This window comes from Diospyros lotus, chromosome 4 (genome assembly GCF_014633365.1).
Source record: "Diospyros lotus cultivar Yz01 chromosome 4, ASM1463336v1, whole genome shotgun sequence".
Lineage (NCBI taxonomy): Eukaryota > Viridiplantae > Streptophyta > Magnoliopsida > Ericales > Ebenaceae > Diospyros > Diospyros lotus.
In genome coordinates, this window is record NC_068341.1 from 34,694,180 (window position 1) to 34,718,816 (window position 24,637).

Here is a 24,637-nt window from a genome sequence, read left to right on the forward strand (position 1 = left end):
TGAATCTTACAACTAAAAAAAAATAAAAATAAAACATATGTCCATCAATTTATTTTAAAAAATTTAATAAAAATCTTAAAATATTTCTCAACTTTATCATAACCATTTCATATCTTGATTGAAAAACATTCTAATCTTATCTTCGTACAATTTTATATTACTCATTTTAATGTTACCTGATATGATAATAGCAACTTACACAATTGTAATCATTGTTCGATTTTCCAAGCACCCCACAAGAAGATTAGATAAGAAAATCATCACAATTAGGTATACAAGGAGCATTATGAATGCAGAAAGGAAACACAGTTTATCCTCAGCACCAGCTAAGGGTAATATAAAAAATGGAGACCGATTTACTTGAATCCTCTATAGAAAGCCTTGTCCAGCAAACAAATTATTTCAACGTTCCTACCTGCTTTCTGGTTTTTATGAATCTATAGCTGAACATTACCACACAACTGATGTATATATAAAAAAGGGGATCAAATCAAGAAACTTTTCGACAGGCAAAACGGGTCAAAGAGAACATAATAATAATGTGGGGGAAGAAGGGGGGCCTAAAAACACGAGAGCAAAAATCAATAAAGTACTCCCAGGCACATCTCATCTGCTTCTGCTTCCACTCAACACTAGCGGTATGCGGAGGGCGTCTTTCTGATTACATCATCAAAATCACAGGCCAAAGCTAGCAGATGTTTGCGCCCGTTTCTCTTCAATAATCACCAGCTGCAAAGTAAACAAATTGTGTTAACCCTAAACCCTAAACACATACACGGGGAGGGAGAGAAGAGCACGACCTGTGTTAATAAATTAGTCATCCAGGTAATAATAGGATCCGGCAGATTTTTGCTCTCTGTCCTTGGTAGAGTCCAATTTGTTGATTCTTGGGCGAAAATTCGTTGGATCCCTCCTAAAAGTGATGTCCAGATGCTGCACCAAGTGCAAGACAGAATGCGCGTGTGAGACCAGTTGTGGAACAAATCTCAAAACGACAAGCACAAAATAGTCTGATGGCAAACAATCTCAAAAAGGGATGATTGATTATGCATCCAGGCCACCCCTTTTTTCTTCAGGCTCTCTCTAGTACCCCCAAACCCAACCAAAAATACTATAAATGTGATTACTCAGTTCCCATCATTCTATGGTATTTACTTAACTCTGCAGTGTAAAGTAAACTTAAATTTTTCTCCTGTATAATTGTCCAATAGCAATGATGAATAATCAATATATATGTGAGGCTTACCGATAAGAAAAGGTTCATCCCAGTCAACAGTGACTGAGGAGCATTTGCAGTACAATCCACAGACGGCTTCCCCTCATAAACAATGACCCTGTCTGCCAGATAAGTTGCCATTATAAAATCATGCTCAACCACAAATGCAGTTTTCTTTGCGTGAAGGATGAATCTCTTTATAACTTTTGAGGCAACAATTCGCTGCTCGGAGTCAAGATATGCACTCGGTTCATCTATCAGATAAATGTCTGCAGGCTGCGAGGGTCCAACATAACACAAGTCAAAATATATTAATATATTCAGCAAGAGCATATAGAAAAACCTAACACTAGGATTCGAGGCATAAGCTTTCTGATTAACTAATTCTGATCAAATCACAGTTACAAGATGCTAAATAAAAACTCCCTTTTGTTGCATACAAACAAAGAAGGTTAATAAAACTTCCTTTTGTTCCATACAAACAAAGAATGGTCAGCTTTTGCAATTTCCACTCTTCCACTTTTTTTTAATGCAAGCAAAATAAAAACCGTCTCAAAAAGGGCAATGTAGAAAATTGAATGAGTGTACGGCCATGCAAATAAGATGTGTCTTTTACTTTAGAACTAAGAATAAATTTCCATTCAAAAAGAACAACAATGTAAAAAAGGTGATGGAGGGCAGGGGAAAGAGAAGTAAACAGCATCAATCTGAAAAGGATGGGGGCAGGTGGTTATGAAGTCAAAAGGCTAAAATCATGGAAACAAGCATGTATAGCATAAAAGCAATCAGAAGCCACCACCAGAATGGTGGCATGTACCAATACCAAGCAAAACCCCAAAAAGGACTAAAAACTAAAAAAGCTAATCAAGGAAACAAGCAAAAGAACACAGAAAAAATTGAACCGGCACATAAAAGGAAAAGCGAAATAAGAATAGAATCCTTGAAAGTGGGAATAGAGTGCTCCACCATTTAAAGGCTATACCGTCCCTCTCTCCAAATGATTAAGAACTGAAAAAAGTCACTGAACCAAATGTGTGGAATCTGAACTTCAATTGATGGCAAAAAGACACCAAATCTAAAGGACTAACGAACAATGCAGAAGCAAATTATGAATAATCTCACAAATCTTGCACTAGGAGAGCCACTTTACCAAGCACTGACATCTCCTCAGGTTATCAATTGTGAGATAAGCTATGATAATTTGACCAAACATAGAAAGCAATTTTGGGGGATCTACATTCGCCAAATCAACTTTTTTTTTTTTAACGGGCAGGAAAAAGTTCACCATCACAGAGAATCCATAGGAAAACTAAGAACACTCTCCATGAGAGGGCCTCCGAATAAATCAATCTTCAATCTACTTAGGAGAATGTCCACAGAGAATTCAAAAAAGGGCTGTTATTGAATCTACCTCCTAATAATGGAGAAAAATCTCTTTGGATCTTGAAGAACATCCTCAAACTAATACCTAAGCTACCTTGTTCCAACAAAAGACACAATTAATGATGGTACATAAAATGACAAAAGAATATCTCTTTGGACCTTCTCCATATCTTGCTTACCAAGACTGGAATACAAAACGATAAGAGAAAGTAGGCAAGGCTAATAAGGTACCTCTAGTAAGGCTGATGACATGAGTAGGCAGGGCCGATAAAGTACTTACCGAGACTGGAATAAAAAGCAATAACATATGGAACTTTTAGTAACTCTAAAGAAGACAGGAATTACATTTTCTATACACTTATTTGTCCAAACGAAATAAATGAAGCACTGAAAATGATGATGAATAATAAAACAGTAGGACCAGATAATATCTCAATCTAAGCATGGAAATGTAGGAGAGAAGGAGGCGTTTCTTGGTTAATGAAATTATTTAATGTGATCTTAAATCAAAAACGACATCAGACGAGTAGAGAAATAACAATCTAGTTCCTATTAATAAGAGTGAAGGTAAGTTCAAAGCTATGAAGATTATAGAGCGAGCAAGCTAATGAGCCCTGAAAACCAATTTGGTTTTATGCCTGGAAAGTTAATGATAGAAGCAATCTACTTTATTACATCGCCTAACAGAAAGGTCCAATGATAAACAAGAAGATCTGCATATGGCACTTACAGAATTGGAAAAGGCCTATAAAAGAGCACCTAGAGAACTCTCATGGAAGAAGTTTGAGAAGAAATGAATTCATATTGCTTGTATACAAATTATTAAGTATATCCATCATCAAGTAGAAATGAGCGCTAGTATAAAGAGAAAATACTAAGACTTTCCCCATTACCATCAGATTACATCAAGAATCTGTAGTGAGGCCTGTCACACCCTAGGGTTGAGCTAGGGTATGAAAAGGGAATTGGGAAGATTATGAGAAGAATTTGGAGGGAGAGTTTAGATGAAACAGAGAGGAACAGCAAGAAGAGGAAGAATATTCGAGAGAAAGATAATACAGAGAGAGAGAGAAATAACAGAAATATTCAATTCATTCCTTCACATGCCCTCCCATCCTATAGCTGTGGCTTATTTATAGCCTCACAGCTGATGCACCCATGTGCAGTACAACTGTTTGGCCTCACAACCCATGCACCTATGTGCAGTACAACTGTAATCATAACCACCTATAGGGTAAATGTCTATAACAAAAAGGAAAAGAAAATTACAAATACTACCCTTAGAATGTAACAAATTTCCCCGCCTGAAATGTTTCTTGTCCCCAAGAAACTTATTACCACTTATTACCGTCAATCCATTGTTCCTTTATCCAATTCCAGCTGGCTCTCCTACTTTGTTTTCTTTCCTCTAAGCCTTCCAGATTCAGCAACCGTTTTCTGCATTGGCAGCCCGGACTGAAATTGTCCCCACATTTAAAGCATAATCCGAGTCTTCTCCTTGGCTCTATAATAGGAGGTTTGGCTGCATTAGGATGTTCTTTTCCCTGAGTCCGACCTGAGGTTGCTGTCCAAGCATTTTCTCCCACCTCCTGACTGCTCAGAGGATAACCTTTTGTAAGAGTTCTGTGCCTTTTAAAAATAGCTTCCAATGCAAGCTCCTGCATTCTCACTTTCTCAGTTGCCTGTTGCCTGTTGCACTGTTACAAGCTGCATCATCTTCACAGTTGGTTTTAATTTGTCATTCAACCCACTTACGAAACCAGACACAAAATATGCTCCATTCAAGGTTGGATAAGATATGATCACTAATGATTTCAGCTCCTCAAACCTGGTTTGATACTCTTCTACCAAACCTTCCTACCTTAGCTTATTGAATTCTTCGATGACATCCGTCCTAGTTTTTTCCCCGAATTGCATACAGAATCTTCCACAAACTCCAGCCAACTCAAATCCCTTCTCCTCCTACTACACCCTTGGAACCATACATCCGCTATGTCATTGAGATAAGCGGCTGCAAAATTCACCTTCTGCCCTTCTGCCACTCTATATTGATAAAGAATCATTCACACGTCTTTATACACCATCTTGGCTTGTCTCCTTTGAATACCAGAATGTCTAGCCTCGGCATTCGGGTGTGATACTAATTCGCATTTGTTCCCCTAGTGGAATTTCCCGGTACAAATTCCGGTCATTCCTCAGCTTCTAGAGGATTAGGAGCATGTTGCCAGATTCTTGATTTCAGTCAGAATTGGAGTTGAGGTGGGCCTTGGAGGGAAGTCTGCCAACATGCTCGCGTTAGGAATTCTGAAGAACATACTTAGAACTGCGCTTAGCTGCTATCTAAAACCAGAGAATTCTTCTCAGAGAGTAGAGAAGTCTTCTCTTAGATTTCTCTCCATTGCCATATTCTCAGCTCTGCCTCGACTCACTTCCTCTTGAGTTTGACGGAGGCTGAGTTCCAACCTCTCTATCTGCTCCTGATTCTGTTGGAGGCCCATCTCTAGTTCCTTCATCCTTGACCCTTCTGCCATCACTAGATTCACCTGTTACCTTTGATCACTTGGCCACCCAACTCGTTTAAGTCAATCAATGGTGATATCTGATCGGACTTATGAAAATTTTCGATAATCTTCGCTTAGTCAACCTCCAGCTCACCAAACTTGATCGGTGGATATTTTCAATTGTGATGGCTTTGAATTCCAATCGCTTGGAGTTTGTTGCTCGCTGGAAGTACTCAAAACTAAATGGCCAGGGTTCACCTGGCTTTGAATAACGTCAAATAGATTTGTTGCTTGCCGTTGATTTGATCGCTCGGATTCTGTTTGCGATCGCTATGGTTCAACCACCACCCCCAGACCTACTTCCTTTCTTGTTGGAATCAACACCTTCATCTCACCCAATCACCGTCCAATGGTCAGAGTACCACTGGCTCTGATACCAATTGTCACATCCTAGAGTTAGGTAGGGTATGGAAAGGGAATTGGGAAGATTGTGAGAAGAATTTGGAGGGAGAGTTTAGATGAAAGAGAAAGGAACAACAAGAAGAGGAAGAATATTCGAGAGAGAGGGAGAGAAAGATAACAGAGGCTGAGAGAGAAATAAGAGAAATATTCAATTCATTCCTTCACATGCCCTCCTATAGTTGTGGCTTATTTATAGCCTCACAGCCGATGCACCCATGTGTAGTACAATCATTTGGCCTCACAACCAATGCATCCATGTGCAATACAATTGTAATCATAACCACCTATAGCTAAGGGTAAATATCTATACAAAAAGGAAAAGAAAATTACAAATACTACCCTTGGAACGAGACAAGGCCTTGCCTCTGTGTTCTTGTTATGGATGAACTCACAAAACACAACCAAGAAGTGCCTTGTGAGTATGTCACTTGTGAATGATATTATCTTGATGGATGAGACAAAAGGAGGTGTGAATAATAAAATTGAGTGGATTAATGTGCCCCCCCACCCCCCCCAATTATTATTCTAAAATTTGAAGATCAAGTTTTATGTCATCCTTAGGAATAATTATTAGCAAGAAATTATGGTTTGGATTACATTTGTAATACACAATAATCATAAAATGGCATTTATAGGGAACCCTAGAATAAATTTATATTAGGGCTACAAAACCCCTACAATCCCAACCTTTGATCTATTAGGATGTTATTTAATCTATACCCTTCAACCTTGTTTAAATGTTGCATGACTATTCAAGAAAAAAAGCGTAAATTAAATAACAACTCACTAACCATGGTAAAACTAAATAGACTAAAGGCTTAAGACAAATTGTTCAAAACTCTAAAACATTAAACTAAATCTCCCAGGTACAGAGACTTCTTTGTCCTAGATTTCTTTTTAGATCCTCCTACATCAAAGTTATCATAAAAAAAAGATCAATGTCAATATCTTGGATCAATTGTTTAAAGAGAGAATATTGATGATATTCCTCACAGAATCAAGATAGAATGGTTAAAAATGGAGAAGTCCATCCAACATTTGATGCGATCATAAAATCCCTTCAAAGCTAAAAGGCAAGTTTCATTGGACAACTATAAAACTATAGTATGACTTAAAATGTTCGGCAATTAAACAGTAAGATGTGCAAAACATGAGTATAGCAAAGATCAGAATGTTATGGTGGATGCATCAATTATGTAAAGAGAAGATAAAATAAGAAACATGATCGTACATAATGAGGTTGGAGTAGCACCTACTGAAGATAAAATGGGGGAGTCACAATTAAGTATGTGAGAAGACCGATAAGTGTACATGTGAGGCAAGTGGATGGAATGAAGAAAATGAAGATGGAGATCAAAGGAAATTTGGCAGAGAACTCTTAGACATAGCATAGGGATATAATTTCCTTATAAGGAACATGGTTATAGATAGAGATGTAAAATTCGTTTAGCAAGTGGGATTAATGACCTCTTTGGCCTGGCCACATCGTGAGAAGGAAAAAAAAAACAAAAGCACTTTTGTGAGTTTTTTTATGGTGTTTCGCCAAAATTATAATAGTGTTTTTACTGACAACAAAAATTATTTTTTTGTTGTAAAGTAAAAAAAAAAATATATTTTTGACAAAACTATCACCAATCAACATTTAAAATTGCAAATGTTGCATTCATCACATAGTATATACCTTTTTTTTGGGTAATTTTTTTGTTAAAAACACTATCATTGGCCAAACAAATATAAGATAACACAACATTAAAAACATGTCTTGGATCAGGCCAAACTCTAAACTGCTTTTCCTTAAAAGTGATTTTTACAGAAGTAATTCAAACAAGAACAGAAATTTAATAGCAATACCAAACAGGCACTAAAGTCTTGAGATTACTGTTTGATAGAAAGTATGCTTTAATAGAGAGATAATAGACATGGCAGCGGGCAAAGAAAAAATTGGCCAAAAAAATAAGACAGTGATGGCAGTGAGTTTAGGCTGTGCTGATGGGTAGATTTTAAAGATGCAAACAGGGAGAAAATAGGCCCCCACACCCCAGGGGGCGCGGCGGGGGGGGCGCCTTGATGACTAGTCTACAATCAACTGATGGAGCAAGGAAATAAAAGTAATGGCAGTGAGCAAATATGACAAGGATGACAGTGGACTAGGGGAGTGAAGGTATGATTTCTGAAAAATGGTCAGCTGTGACAGGATAAACAAAGATGAGAACTAAAAGGAAAACAGTTCTATTGGTATAGCATCTGTTGCAACTCCATCACATTTGAGACTTCAAATACTGCCTCTATGACCATTGGTAACGTTTTGAATTCAGACATCTGTCTGAGGCCACACTGGAAGATACACAATTTCTCTCTCATACAAACAAGGGGAGCTATCAAAAGAATGGTGAACATAAATTATTTACAGTAACATGGCGATGACCATTATCATCACCATCATATTTTTTTTTCTTTATTTAGAAGATAATTATTCTTTCCTATTCAAGGATTACCATTTATCCTATCCAAGACATCTGAAAAAATACTGTCCATAAATACCGAATTATCCCAATATTCCATGTCAAATATATTACTAAACCAGCTCCTTAATCATCATCCAATATTTCCATTCATGGAGCTGCCACACTTTTATTTGAATTGTGATATAGACGCTGGTATCTAGATGTGCCAAAATGTCAAAAATCACAAACTCACTTATGTCTAGATGTACAAGCCTATAAGATATTTTAAGATTTGTACATTTATGGAATTGCACATAATCAAATCCATATTTCTACAAAAAAAATAATAAAAAAATAAATAAAGATATTCTAAGTAGCACAATTTTATTAAGGATCTCTTTTCTACCAGCTCCTATTACCGAGAGAGAGGGAGAGGGGGGGGGGGGGGGGTTAATTTCACCTAAAATATCCTTACAGGAACTGAATTCTCCTACCAATAGCTTTCTTGACAACCATTATAATATGAGGGAATAAAGGTATTTAGATATTATGTACAGTTGTATAGCACATTACCTTTTACACATAAGTGCACTTCACTCAATTCCCCCTAAGATTTCCCTTATTGGTACCTAGATTCCGAAAGTTTAGGGACAATTTGACAGACCTTTCATTTTCAATCTTCTATCTGTTTTCTTTATTTGGGAAAAAAAGTATGAGATGACATTCAATTGATTGCTTTTGTTTTCAAAATTTTTTAAACTTACTGAACAAATGAAACAATAAAAAAGATGTTTTTACATTTTTCTTCTTTACCCCTCCTCCAGAAGACACCAGAAACTCCCCAATGGGTTCCAGAGGCCTGCTGAACAGAAGCTGACAAACAGGAATCAACTTATTCAGCTGCTCAAGAAGAATTCACAAGATGCTGGCGATAGAATGTAAAGCTGATTTGTGTAGAAGAGACCCACATTTCAATATGGCTCAAATTACAACCATATAGACAGCCAAGAGTCTCAAATAAGAGGTTTGAAAAACTACGTTAAAGATCTTATGGGCCTTATAGAGCTCTACCGCAGATTGCAACTGTGCTTACAACTTGAAACTGCTAAAAAGTAGTTGGAACCACCCAGTTTTACATGTTTCCCAGCTCATGCATATAAAAGGTATGATCAGCAAGCAATTCACACTCCACATCCATCCTGAGCGTCAATAATAAATCAGCCCTCACACCATTAGCCACTCTCAGCAACAGGATACTAGAGGCTAAAAGGGTTCCTCCAAAAGGCAAGTATTGGTGCAGTGGGTAGGCTTACCCATGGAACAAGCAACATGGAAAGATTTTCAGCAGTTTTCTCAACTCTATCCTAGCTTAAACCTTGACGGCAAGGGTCATTTTTGGAAGAGAACAGAAACAATACAAATGCTACAGGAGTACCAAGAAGCATTTGTAATAAAAGGAAGAATTGCAGCAAGGTGACAAATAACTTTTGCAGAGATGCCTAGCCATTGTAGTAGTTATGTTAGTTCTTTGTAGATGAACTATTGTTGTTAACTGTTTGTTGATTTGTTGAATGTTGAAAAGAATCTGTTGGTTAGTTGGAGAATAGTCGATAGTTGGAATTAGTTGGAGAGTTCCCTCCAAAATTCTAGAATTAAATGTTGTCGTATTAACTTTTGAAATATGGAATCAAATTCCAGTTTTTTCCCTCCATCTCTTCCCTGCTGAGAATTTCTTTTCCTCCTTTTTCTGCTTAGGGCTGATTACTGGCCAACAGTGAACCAATTTTGTTGAACCCTAATCTTGAAGGTTCTATCAAATAACATGCAAAATTATTAGAGATTTGAGTTTTTGGAATGTAGTACAAAACAAAAAAGGATTAATCAAAGCAGTTCACTTTTTATTTTCTTAGGGTCTGAGTTTTTTTAGATGATGTGAAATAAGAGTTAATAGGACAAAATTTTAAATTTTGGGTAAATAGAATTTCCTAAATCGTTTATGCATTGGAGAAATGAAGTGTGAGGGTCATGTTTATGTGTCCGTAGGAGTTGTAACATTTTTTGGGAACATGACTAATCTTAAATGGCCTATTGAAAAATATTCAATTTTAAAGTGGAACACAACTTGTTTAAATTGGTTTAGGTGTTAAGAAATCATTTTTATTTAAATGATGGGCAACAATGTCAAAACACAGTTGCATATGGAATGTTAAATTGGCATTGATGGCAGGCTGTCTCTCTGCCAATAGATTAAACTTTGACAGAGGACTCCACCTATTTTCTAAGCCCTTAAGTGTGATCAAATTAGGTCTAGTTCAAGAAGCGTAGTCTTTGTTCGTAGCCAAGGGCATCAGAGAAGGGGATGGACTGAAAATAGGTGAAACAGATTTCTCTCTTTGGAACAGACTTCCATAATGGAACAGAATGGAGATGGATAGCAATACTTTTGATTCATTTTTCTCCAAAGCCTTATTTTTTCTCTCCTGAATTGGGAAGAATGTACAAACTAAAAATGGACCAAAAAACTTTATTTTTATGTATTAAACTTCATTCACGTTTATATAAAAGTTCAAAATTTTCTCTTGAGATAACAGAACTATATATATTTATTAAGGTCTAATCATCATTTATTGTTTCTTCTTTTTCTTTCCATCCATTTTCACTCAGCATTTTACATGATTTTCCATTCCCTACTCTCCAAAAGAAGGAAAAATTTTGCATTTCATTCTACCTTTTTTTCCCATTACATTATTCTCTCCCAAATAGCATCTTAGCTCTTAGATGCTAATATGAAAAATCTCAGGGAGTCAAGATGAAACTAACTAGCTTAAAAATACAACTTAAAAAAGTAGCTCAAAAAACACTACAACGAAGTGCTTAGAAAACACTTATAAAAGCCATTTTCATTAGACAATTTAGCATTAACATGATTTTAACATAATAACACCCTTAGTATGAAAAGAATGTTCGCCTTACCAAAAAATAGTGATGGAAATATATTTAATCTTTTTCAGTGTAGCGATAGCAAAAATAGAATCATCATTCTTCATGGCTTTTGTTTTCTGTTCCTTGCTTTTTAGCTTTCTTCAAGCAAAACAAAAATAGATAAAAAGGGCTAAATGGACACTAAACATCAACTTTTTCTGTGAAAAAATCTGACTTGAGAAAACCAAAAGAAAAAAGCTAGATATGTTGTTGTTGTAAAGGAAAATTACGATAAAGTATTTAGCATCTGCTTTTCAAAGCTGCCTTCTGTTAGCCATTGTTATATGGTAAAATAACATATAAAACAATAATAATACCCCCCAAATAAAGTAAAATATTGTATTTCATGTAATTAAATATGTCACATTTCTTTCAATATAGTGAAAAGGATAAAGAAAGAGCATCATTGCTTGCGCTTTTTCACTTTTGAGTTTACAGTGATATGTTGTTCAAAAGTCTTTCTTTATTAAGCAAAAAAAGCTAGCAACCAAACAACTTTCTTAACTCCTTTTAAGCCTCCCCCCCGGGCAAAAAAAAAAAAGGCTAAAAAATGTCAATGCCAAACAGACCCAAAGATGAAAATGCTACCCAAGGGATGATTCTTGCTTGGCAAAATTCAAAACAATAAAAACAAACACACGAACTTTCTCTATATGTAAATAGATAGATATAATAAATAATTAAATATAAATAAGGAGAAATGGAAGATAAACCACAGATAATGGAACAAAGATACAAGTGCAATGAAGCCTATACAGTGAGAAATATCTACCTTCCCAAGGCACAGACACAACGCGACTCTTTGCAACTCTCCACCAGAAAGATTGACAACTTCTTGGTCCATTAGTTGCTCAATCAGAAGAGGCTTCATCACATCTGACACAAACTGGGGATGCATATATGAATCACGTATCCTTTGATGCAGCAAGTGCCTAACAGTAGATTGGAATTTTGGGCTGATCTTCTGAGGTTTGTAAGAGACATTGAACTCAGGTATCTCCACATCAGAATCTTCTACAGTATCAGGTTTCAACAAGCCAGCCTGCATTTATTACTTGTCAGACAACCTATCATGACATATATATTACATAACCAAACTAACAGAAACAAAGTTTTACCAGCATGCGGATGAATGTTGTCTTCCCGGTACCATTCTCACCCAGCATAACAATAATTTGAGAATCTGTAAACTCACCCTCAAGCACACGAAGCTTGAAATTACCCTGAGTCTTACTCATTGTTGGATACTTGTAACGCGCATACGTCTCAATTTCCTCAGCACTTTCTTGTGGAGTCTCAGCAACCTGTTGAAACATAAACAGAGTAAAACAACTGCTACTATGTTAAGGGCACGAAAACACCACAATCTGACTAATTTACCTTAAAAGTAAGAGATTCATCCCGAAAACGTAGATTTTCTGTGGGGACAAATCCTGCCAAAAATATGTTAATCCCTTCTCTGACAGAGAAGGGAAGGGTAACAACTCCATATGCACCAGGCTTCCCATACAGGCAGCAAATGAAATCTGATAGGTAATCTAGGACACTAAGGTCATGCTCCACGACGATTACATAACTGAAATTTGAAGTGTAAAAAGTGCAGCATTTTTACTTTTAAGCCTCAGCTAAAAGAAAGAAAAATTATGAAAGGCCATATCAATTAGACAAGGACACAAAATAAACCTGTTAGGCCTGAGTAGGGATCGGACCACTTGGGCAGCTTTAAGCCTCTGTTTAACATCAAGATAACTTGATGGTTCATCAAACATATATATCTCTGCATTTTGTATCGCAACAACAGCAATGGCAAATCTCTGAAGCTCTCCACCAGATAAATCCCCAACATTACGATCCAGAACCTGATTCAGTTCCAGATCAGCACACAATTCAGCTTTCATCTCTCTCTCATCTTTCTGATCAAGCACTTGCCCCACATTGCCTTGCACTGCTTTTGGAATGTGATCAACGTATTGGGGCTTGATGATGGCCTATAAAAACCATAATCAGGATGTCTAAGAAACAAAAGAAAACAAGACCAATTTTGTACAAATTCAATGACTTCATAAACATAAATTAATGAACAAGACACAGTATGCAGAAAGAGTTCCAACGATATATATATTAAATTGCCTCCAGAAAGTATCATGTCCAGGCACATGTCCAAACATCAAAACTTGTTAAATCCTTATTGCTAGAATATTAAGATACATATCCAGAAGTTGGATTAGGGTATGTGCACAAGTTACAAACAATTGAATTTAAGTTTCATTGAATAATTTCTTAAAATAAAATAACATTATTGTCTAGGAGTATAATTCAAACAGAAACTTGAAAGGTAAAATGAAATTTACATAACTTCCAATGATAGGGTTTTGAAATCTTTCTTCAGTATGAATATGAACTTAAGGATCCAAGTGCTCAATTGGGTAGGGTGCCAAACACGTAGCTCATACACTAACTCTTGTCATAACTGGTGGACATGAGTACACCAATTTTGTTTGCTAGCCTAAATATGACTTCTGCTCAGACAGATTAAATTAGCAGCTCAAGCAGACAAAAACAGAAAACTGCAAAACATATGCCAAAGGGCATTCTAATTAAAGTGAGACCTTTAAATTATCTTCCAAAATACGGGTGAAGTAATTCTGCAGCTCAGAACCTCGAAAATATGTCAAGATTTCTTGCCAATCTGGAGGATTCTGCAAAAGGAGAATTCAAGAGGTAAAGAACATGATCCAAAGTATGTAAAAATAGAAATACAAAAATATAAACATGCACTTACATTGAAACGGCCCAAATTAGGCTTCAATTTCCCAGCCAAAACTTTAAGAGCAGTTGACTTCCCAATGCCATTTGTTCCAACCAAGCCAAGAACTTGCCCTGGCCTTGGGACTGGCAACCTGTAATTGAAATTTAAAATTTGCTCAAACTAAAAACAAGAAGAAACCATTAACCAACAGGAATTGCAATGGTTCACTAACCTGTGTAATTTAAAAGTATTGGGGCCATAACGATGTGTTGTATCTTTATCCAAATCTTTTGGTAGATTGATAATTTGAATTGCTTCAAATGGGCATTTCTGCATGACCAGATAAAAAAGATGGGATAATGCAAGAAGTTAAGAATAAGCCACATAATATTTTTTGGACGGAAAAATAATAAGCCATAGAACATTCATCATAATTGCATATTTTTAAGTTACATACTTTAACACAGATACCACATCCAATACACAACTCCTCAGATATGAACGCAATTTTGGATGCAGGAGTGACCTCGATACACAGTTTACCTGCATAGAAAAAAAAATATAGTTAACCATAAATAAATACTTATACCAATACACAAAAAGAGTGAAGCCTCACATAATTACATTGCAGAAGAGTTGCAATAAAACAAAAGGAACCTTCTACATGAAGATAGAACCACAAACAGAGGCCCATTGACTACTAAAAATGTCCCCCCCCCCCCCCCCCTTTTTATATATCTGGGGAAAACGAATTTCATGAGAGGATGGAAGAGGGTAAAGAAAATAATTGGTAAACTTGCACATACAGTATACAGATATTTTAAAACTCAATCTAGATCATGAGCACTAGAAGCACCCCATGATAAAGTCTTTTAACAGTATTTTTGATAAGTAAAGATAGTATTACTTAAGTAGAAGCACCAGCTGTCTAAACCTCACTACAACCATACAATATCATACGTATTACCCAAAGTTCTTGCAAGGCACCAATAAAAAATATGCCAATCATGCAATTCTCCTCCATTGAATGATATTGTAGTATGTTGCTTCAAGTAATCATATTCATATATGATCAGAAAAACTAACCCTACTTCCAGAAAGACATACAGTATGAAAAAATACTGCATAAAAAGATGTTGCATACTTCAATACATTTTTTGTTTACCTACTTCCTGTGATTTACATTTGATAGATGGGTACTAGTGTCATTTGAAAATTATTAACCTGCTCATAACTCTAAGCTCTTATGTCTAAAAAAAACATACAAGTACAATGAGAACTCCAGTAACTATAAGAAGCCAATAAACAAGAAACACCTTCAGATTCCAAATCATCAAAAAATAAAAAAAAACAACCCTACATATAAAAAGAGAAACAAATACATGAAAAGTAATGCTATAATTAACCATAGCATATGCAAACCAACTGTCTTTACATATAGGCATCAATAATTGCTGTTTCACATGCATAAAATAAGAGACTTCACTTTCATTAACAAGATGAAATACACTCAATCCAAAGGAATTATGTTTTGCGAGCACACCAAAAAAAAAAAAAAAGCTTCTTTTGACTAGGGGGAGAAATGATTTATTGTAGCTTAGCACATTTAAGTTTGAACTTTTTATTCATTTTTGTCAAGTCAAGGATGAGACAAGCATCCATATATTTTCTTCCAATGTGGGACTATATGTTTAATTTAGACTCTCAAATAATTGCTATGTTATTTGAGGAATAAGTTACTTGCATAGTTGTCAAAGACTCAAGGTGCATAGAGGCACATGAGTGATTGAAGCCTAGGCACAAGCCTTTCAGATGTGAGGTGCATAGTTGTTAAAGGCGCGCCTAGGCACAAGGCACCTTAAGGCACAAGTTCAGCACCTCGCCTAAGTGAGGCGAGACAATTTCAGTGAGACCCTCGCCTTGCACGGTGAGACGCGGAGGAGAGAGGCGCGCCTCATGAAACCTAGGTTTTAATTAAAACTTGGGCAGCCCAATTCGCTCCTCACTCCATCTTCTTCCCGACTCCAGCCACGCCTGCATCCTCTCTTCTCTAGCCTCCCCTTTACATTACAACATATTTACATTTCTTTAATTTAAGTAAATGTCCATATTTTCTTTAATTTATATTTTACCTTCCATTTAAAGAAAATGTGGACATTTACTTTAATACATACATGTAAATAAGAAATTACCCCCCATTTGAATTCAATAAAAATATCTAAAAAATCAAAATCCTCTCAAATAAGAAAATAGAATTTTGATTTTAGTACAAACTCAGGATTTAGCAATTTTACCACCCCCAAAATAAATACCTACTATTTTTTGAAAAATTCATTAAAAATCATTTTAACAACAATGAATATCAACTATCAAAATACCGGAAGATGGTTTTTCAAAATGAAAAATATTTTCTTATATGTGTGCTTATAATGCGCTAATCTTTCAGACTTAGAAAAATAGTATTTTTCAAAATGAAAACATTTTCTTGATTGTGGACTTGTAATGTTTATTAATTGTGGACTTGTAGTGTTTATGTGTTTGTTTAGAACTTTGCATGATAATTGGTACTTGTTTGAGTTTGAACTTTAATGATATTTTTAGTTTAGAATTTACATGATGAATGAATCAACTTTGATGTTGTTAGTTTAGAATTTGAAGATGATGAATCATGAATGATATGCATGTGTTATTATTGATAATTTGATAGTTGTTTATGATTTTACAATATTTTGAGTTTTTTTTTCTAAAAGGTGCCCCTTGCTTCGCAAAGGCGAGCCTTGCCTCATGCGCCTTGCGTCTCAGGCTTCAGGACCCTTTGCGCCTCGCGCCTTTCAGAACTATGGTGAGGTGCACATTTATAGATAGTGAATAGAGTGGTTTTTATTGTGCTCTCAAATTTTTTTAAGTTGCGTTGGATGTGGTCATTTGACCCCATCATTTGGAATTTGGGATTCAAATCCCAAATCTACTGTTTGGCTACCATTTGATAGGAAGAATTTGGATTTGCTCCAAATCTATCATTGATTTGGACTTAAAATGGGAGAATTTCAAAGGACTCCACAAGGGGGCTTATTTGAACTAAAATATTTCGTTACACGCTAATTATAAAATATTTATGAACATATTTGCATATGCATATACATATAATTATACGTATGCATGTATATGTATATATATATTTATACATGTAGGTATATATAGACATATATATAAGCACATATGCATTATGTATATATATTTACATATGTACATATTTATAAACTTATGTACGTATATATATCTGCGATGCATACATATTAGTATATATATGTACTATTTTATATATAGATATATATTTACATAAGTACACATATATATAGACATATTATAACTATATACTATATGTATGCAAATGTATTGCATATGTTCGTGCAAATGTATTTACATATATACATATATATTAGAATGATTGAATTTGAAATTCTCAAGTATAATAATAGTTATTCAAACAGTGTTATTAAAGGCGCACCTAGGTGCAAAGCACACCTAGGCGCACCTTTGATGCCTGGAATGCTCCCAAGCAGGCACGCTAGGCCCTGACGCACAACCTTAGGCTTAGGCGTGCCTGGCTTTTTTAATTGTTTTTAGGGTTTATATTTTACTATTTATTACTTTATTTAATTTGTTACTGTTTAGGGTTTATACTTATTGCTCCAACTCCAAATTTGACAATGAGTAAAAGGGCTATTACTTCAAATGCTCCAATTGAATTTGAACTTGATGAAGATACAGAGAGAGATGATGTGGAAGAAGAGGATATTGGAGATGATACTTCTAATGATGAAAATATGAAAATGTTTAATCTTGATGATCGAGATGATTTTTAGATTATTTACAATGCATATTTAGTTAATCTTAATTAAGATTTAAGACCTATAAAATGTTTAAGATTTAATTTAATTTGATTTAAAAAAATTTAAATTGCATCTTTTGACATTTTTTATTGTTCTTTTCTTTATATATATATATGCCAACAATAGATTTTAAAATTTCTTAAAAGGTTTTTAACTTTTGTGATGCTTATATGCGGGTTGCTGAAATACGATAGGATGTGCTTTGTTGAAATTTTCAGGTATATAACTTGTTTTAATATTTTTTTTAGTTAGTATATGTTGAATTTTTTAATTTTCTTGATAACATGCTTATGAATATGTTATTAAGAGTTAGGACCTATTTTACACCTTATTCTTCAACTAAAATACATATTTGTATTTATTTTTAATTAGCGCGCGCCTAGTTCCACCAAGCGTGCACCTTGCCTTGCGCTTCAGGCTCTAACACCCTTTTGCGCCTTAGTGTGTCTAGGGCCTTTAATAACACTATATCTAATAACATAATTTCAAATGACATGATTTGAAATACCTACATCCAAACGCAACCTTCATTTTTTCCCTAGTTATATTGGTTAGATTTTAGCAAGTCCATCAAAAATTAAAAATATATATATATGATAAAGGTGCAAAAGGCATGCAGCTTGCTCCTCAGGACCTTATATAGCCTAGGCACATGCCTCATGGAGTGAGTTGCCTTTAGTAGAGCTTTCAGCCTAGGTGTACCTTTTGACAACAATGGTTACTTGTTTATGAAGCGATTATTAGCTAAGCTAAGGTTCTTGTAACATTCTCCGAGGAGACCAAGTAAATTCCAATAATTTATGTATGCATGCAATGGCTTATTTTGGGTTGTGTGGGAAGATTTTCTTGAACTACATTTATGTTTGATTTTTCTATTATTTTTTCTTTTTCTTCATTTGAAGGCATAATTTAAGAGCACAACTCAAGGCTTGTGTTAAAGTGTTGTCTCAAGTATAGGATAAGAAGATTAGTGAAAGCAGTGCACTTGAGGGCCAATGAAGAATTAAATAGAAGTTTATACCCCAATCTGTAATTAGTGATAGTTGGGGGGTTAAATTGTAAATATATTTATGTCTTCATTGGAATATCCGCCCTACTCTATAAATAGAGGGCAAGGGATGTGTGTGCAATAGACTTTTCTCATTCTATGGTTTGCGAATGCTGATTGTTTCTAAGAGGAAGGCTAGGTGTTGTTAGCTTTGTAATCTTGGGGGAAAACAATTGGGGTGCTCTGAATAGAAAGGAGAAAAGGGCCACTGTGTATTGATCAAATTGTTGTAAATAAAGACTGCTCTCAAAGGTGGTTCTAAGGCTGGAGGTAGTGCCATTTACGTGGCATGAACCAAGATAAAAACTGGTGTCTCCTTATGTGGTTTGATTGTATTTCTTGTTCTGTTTATGCTTTTATTTCTGTTCTTTATTGACTGTTGTGTTGGTTGTATGTTGGCAAGATGAGTTGAGAGTGTGTTCAGTGGTGTTTGATCGATTTCTTGTGAGAATTACAAGGCTGTCAGTGCTCCCAATTCTAACAACTTGAAACTATTATTTCTGAAAATTGCATAAACATATTTCAACATCAATTTTTTCAATTTTTAACTTTGAGAAGTTCATCCAGGTCCATTTCCAATTGTAGCCAATAGATACATATTTAGGTTATATTGTTTTGTACGCATGTCATGAAACTAGGGTTCATAACAAGGTTGGAATTGGGAATCGGAAGGATCCGATTGAATAGGACTGAAACAGAATGATTCAAGAAGGAGATGGGGCAGAAATGGGGGAGAAATTAGAGAGAATTGAGGGAGAGCAGTAGAGAGAAATGAGAGGGAGATTTGAGAGAGAATTCTTAAAGAGAGAATGAGAGTTTCATTAATTAAATCAAACATATCCATCTCCTCTTACAATGGGCCTTTTTATAAGCATAACTAGCTTCTTAACTAATTTCTAACAGCACCCTGTCATGTTCCTAGGGCAATAGAGGGCAACAAAGATATAATACTTGCTAGGATTACAATTATATTGCACATGGGTGGTTGTATTGCACATGGGTGCAATGGTTGTGAGGCTATAAATAAGCCACTGCTGTAGGAGAAGAATCATCTTTGAATTGATAATTGAAATCTCTCAATCTCCCTCCAATTTCTCTCTAATCACTCTCGTTCTTTCCCTCTTTGTTCTATTCTTCCCTAACTTCCCTCATATCTCTTCCGATCTAACTTCCCCAATTCCTCCCCAATTACCCTTAAACCTGTTATGAACCCTAGGTTCATGACACACCCATGTGTTCCTAACAAACAACCAAATATCTCCTAACAAACTAATATAAGCCTATTACAATATTACCCCTTTATTATATCCCTATCACAATATTACCCTTCTAATCCTCCTAGAGACATGACAAAGCATACCGACAAAATTGAAGTGACAATTACTTCACATGGTAGACAATGCCAAGCATGATTACCATGATGAGAATGTCCAAACTATGTACAAGTGATGGAAAGTCACAAAAAGAGATTCGAAGGGCATAAAATGGTGATGACCACCAACAAATTTAATACCCTTCTATATGCAAAAGGTTCACCACTCTTCGGATGTTCCTTTTATTATCTTGTAGTTACTTAAAAAATAGAAATTGAAAAAAATGTAAAAGATCTTTTTTGGCAATAACTTGAAGATTACATAGAAACTTATCCTATAGAGCAATGAGGTGAAAATGAGGAAAATGTGAGACTTGTAGAAGCTAAGGCCTGGAAGCAAGCTCTATTAACACACTTAAAAATTAGATGAAATTTCTAAATCACAAAAAAGGTCACATGTTGACTTTTTCATTCCAGAAGAGTTGGCAACAGAATTGAAAACCAGTCATATCTCAAGCAACATACAAACATACTCAAATCGAGTTACAAAATGAGATAAGCCAAAAAGCACATATGTGATTAGAATTTTTAACCATTCCCATCTTCACACAACTTGATCAAATACATGCATTATATATGACAATAATTAAATAAAATTCAAATATCATGCAACCACCTGCATCATGAACTTCTATCACCAACTCAACCAAATTATTTTATGAATGGAGGGGAGAAAAAACACGCTTACAGATGTCCTTTAGGTTCTCTTAGATTCTAAAAATAATTGATTAAAAATGTTCAAAGTAAAAACTATCTTTTCCCAAGCAAGAAGATAGCTTGTGAGGAAAAATTATTCCAAATTGGATTGTTTGTGCAAGGAACATAAACAAAGTAGATAACCAACTTATTTGTTGTCAAAAGGTGGGGATTTCGAAAGGCTCATCATTTAATATAGCTTCTGACTCATATGATGATAGGATAAGGTGGTATGCCACAAATCATGGTTTCAAATTAATTCAACATAAATGTATCAACAGATATATAAGAGATGATTATCACAAAAACCTCATAATAAATTGAACAAAACAAGAGAATGACCAGATAAATACAGCATGGACACGTGAAATTACAAGAGCAGCCTCTGGCTTAAACAAGACTACCTTACTTCAGTGTACTACATGAGGTGCATGATGCAACAATTGTCACTGCCATTACAAAATGATAATGTCCCCCCAAGAGAAATAAAATTGGCCAATCCCCATTCCCTGCAGCGCACACCTATGGATAGGTTGTGAGCCAGAGTACAATGACCAATTTTGCAAAAAAGGTAAACCTGAAACACCATAGTATTACTTCACAGTGATAGAGACGTATAACTTGTAAAAAAGCCCATGTTTGAGGGATGGATCCATATTTTTCAAAGGCACGAGGTGCACTGAGGCACAAATTAGTGTTTGGGGCCCAGGCGTTAGAAGCAAGTAGAAGCGTGAGCCTCATGCACATGAGGCACACATTTATTCAAAATGCTTATAAGATACTTATACATTATTCTTTTCAATATGTACCTATTGCAACTCATCATAAATGACAAATAACCAACCATATAATAACAACTAATATTATTGCAGAAAAAAAATAGTTTCTTTTGCAATTAGTTTCTTCTAACTGCAAAAGAGATTAGAGGAAAGAAAAAATATAGCAGAACACACTGCAAAAACAATTATAAGAAAACAACTAGTTTTTTCTAATTTCTTTTGCAATTAGAAGAAAGAAAAAAATTATAGCAGAACACACAACAAAAACAGTTATAGAAAAACAATTAGTTTCTTTTAAATTGCAAAAGAAATTAGATGAGAGCAAAGAAAAAAATCACTAGAGCACACAATGAAAAGCATTTGTTTCTTTGCAATTAGTTTCTTCCAAATTGCAACAAAAATTAGAAGTAAAAAAAAATAGAGTAAAGCACACAGCGAAAAACAATTACAACAAATAATTAGTTTCTTCTAAATTGCAAAAGAAACTAGAAGAAAGAAAGAAAAATAAAGCAGAATGCAGACGTGAAACTAGTTCTCTAGTGAGTCATCACTGCTAAAGGATTCCAGCGAGTGGGAGATCCAGCACACCTCCAGCTTACACGCCTAGGTTCACTTATCACTGATATACAAGAATATGCAATCAAATCAACAAGAAATAAGATCCAAGATGACAAACGGACAAGAATTATAGGGTTTCAATACACATATATATACAAGGCGTGTGTCTCATGAGCCCTTGGGACTTGCATGAGGAGCCCACCTAGGCAGCGCCTCAAGCATGGTGCTCTGCCTCAGTGATGTGCACCTTTGACAACTACGGATAGATCTGAAATAGGGGCGTAATTGGAAACAGGTTTAGCTGAAATTAGTTACCGTATACAAAATCAGACACTGCCACCAAAAGTGCATGTTTCAAGATGAAAATCCAGTTGTAGGGTATGATAATCAAACAATTTATGCATAGCAACCTTACTTCAAAAAATAATGAAAAAGGAGGCATCTACTTTGACCCCTTAACAGTTTGGAAAAGATTTAGTTGAGCCGTCTACCACCCTTCAAGTTTACAACAAGTTGAGGAAATTAAGCAATTGCAAACCAAAAGGACACCAAAAATTAAGTTCATAAAAGGTCCATTAACAGGAGAGGGACGCATCCAAACTATGAGAATAAATGGATCAACAAGAATGTCCGAGAAGCCATAGAAAACCGAAATCAGGCAAACTTGTCTTAAAAGACTTACCGGTTTTGACAACTGGACAGCTCTTTTTGCATTCCTGACGGCACTTTTTGGGCTTGCAACGGTCGGAGCTGACAATTGCTATACGCGTCAATCGATCCGCCATCTCTCCCCTTCTCTCCCACTCCTTGCCTCGACACTTAAAATATAAGATCGAATCGCAGCCAAACAAATAAAGCCTAGACCCCTCCCTTCCTGCATCAAGCAAAGACGAAATCAGACGAAGCAAAACAAAAACAAAGACGAAATTAGAACAGGAAAAAAACAATCAGTAAAGGATATGAGTTGATGAGAGAAGCATACAGTATGAGAACACACGAGAGGCGCAAACCCTAGCTTCCAGCGAAATGGCGTGTGTTGGGAACGAGGTGGCGAAGGGGAGGGGGGTTTCGTATCAGCCGAACGCTCCACCGCCACCAAGCAACACGTGCGGCGCAGCCCCCACGCGTTCGAAGTGAAACGTCGTCTCGTCTCTCTGTGAATTCCTTTTCCACGGCGTTTTAGGGTTGGACTTGGATTTCTCTTATTGGGGGTTTCTTTACGGGCCTCAGGTTCAGTCCGCGGCCCACATCTTGCTTTGGTTTTATTTGATTTCCCTTTTTTTTTTTTTTTCTTATTTTGAAAACAAAATACATTTTAAAATTTTATAAAATCTAAAAATTAAAATAAATAATTGTTTTTGTGTTTTTTTATTTCATTTTATTTTTTCCCTCCCAACCATTCCTCTTGTCTCTAACTTTAGTTGTTAAATTTTTAAGTTATTGTTGAATGATTTTTAAAGAAACACGAAATTAAATGCAACAATCATTTTATTTTATTATCATATTCGGTATAATTAATAAAGAAAATATCTTTTTCATTTTATTTTATGTTTAGTATGCAATACTTTTGAAGAAATAGAAAAAAAAATAATCAAATGATGAAAATATTTTTATTCTATAAAAACAATAAAATCTTCTGTTTTATTAGGTGTGAATAAATAATATTTTTATTGTTATTTAACTCAAAAGGTTCACTAATTATTGAAAACTTTTATTTTCATAGAGCTAAAAAATATATATAATTTAATATAATTGAATAAAAATTCATTCAATGACAAAAAAAAAATGATATTGTTGTGGAGTGCCCTAACAAATTTTAAAAATCTTAGATGGTGTTCTCTTTATATTTCAACTTTCATTTTTAAGTTTTGAATTCATTTTCAATTTTTTGTTTTGAGTATCTGTTTTGAGATTATTAAAAATATATATTTTTTTATCATTCTGGAGAATTATTTCTCAAAATAGAAAATTAAAAAATTTGTTTACTTTAAAATTTTAGAAAAATTATTTTATAATATTTTATTCAATAAATTTGATTCAAAGTTGTAAATATTTATTAATAAATTATAAATTTAATTCAAATAATTAAAAATATAATACATGAGATAATTGATAATCTAACCGTATATAATACATTAAATTAAAAAGTGCTTTCTAAAACTATTTTTAATTTGACTCAACTATTAATTCCATGATAAATTTGTTTTTACCTACAAATTGAAATCTGACATTAATTTTGAGATTTAGATTACTCACAACATGAATATTAAAAAATTATAAATCATAAAATAACAAAATATTGATTTATCCAAAATTTTAAAAATATCATTGAAAAAAATATTAATTAAAAAACTATATTACATATTCAATTTGAGCATGAAGAGAAGGCGATGGTTGAATGAAGAAATGGCAAAAGAAAAAAATGGTAGAATGGTAGAAGGGTAGAAGGAAGAAACGACCAGAGGTGGCGGGCATGATGGCAGATTTGGGCGTGGTAGGTGTGGAAGACGAACACTGATTATGGCTGAAGAAGGATGAAAGGTGGTGATCAGAA

The 24,637-nt window shown here is 34.9% G+C and overlaps 1 protein-coding gene across 1 annotated transcript; it reads right to left on the reverse strand.

The window, feature by feature from the left end:
• Positions 1 to 338: 338 nt before the first annotated feature.
• On the reverse strand, positions 339 to 23,251 carry LOC127799484 (ABC transporter E family member 2). The gene is made up of 13 exons (XM_052333554.1): positions 23,066 to 23,251; positions 22,766 to 22,957; positions 14,195 to 14,280; positions 13,970 to 14,067; positions 13,771 to 13,888; positions 13,598 to 13,687; positions 12,672 to 12,976; positions 12,369 to 12,564; positions 12,107 to 12,292; positions 11,761 to 12,030; positions 1,247 to 1,492; positions 801 to 933; positions 339 to 729 (listed from the first exon to the last, which is right to left on the reverse strand). The coding sequence occupies exons 2-12, from the start codon at positions 22,866 to 22,868 to the stop codon at positions 814 to 816; spliced, it is 1,818 nt and encodes a 605-aa protein (XP_052189514.1). The 5' UTR covers positions 22,869 to 22,957; positions 23,066 to 23,251; the 3' UTR covers positions 339 to 729; positions 801 to 813.
• Between the last annotated feature and the right edge of the window lie 1,386 nt (positions 23,252 to 24,637).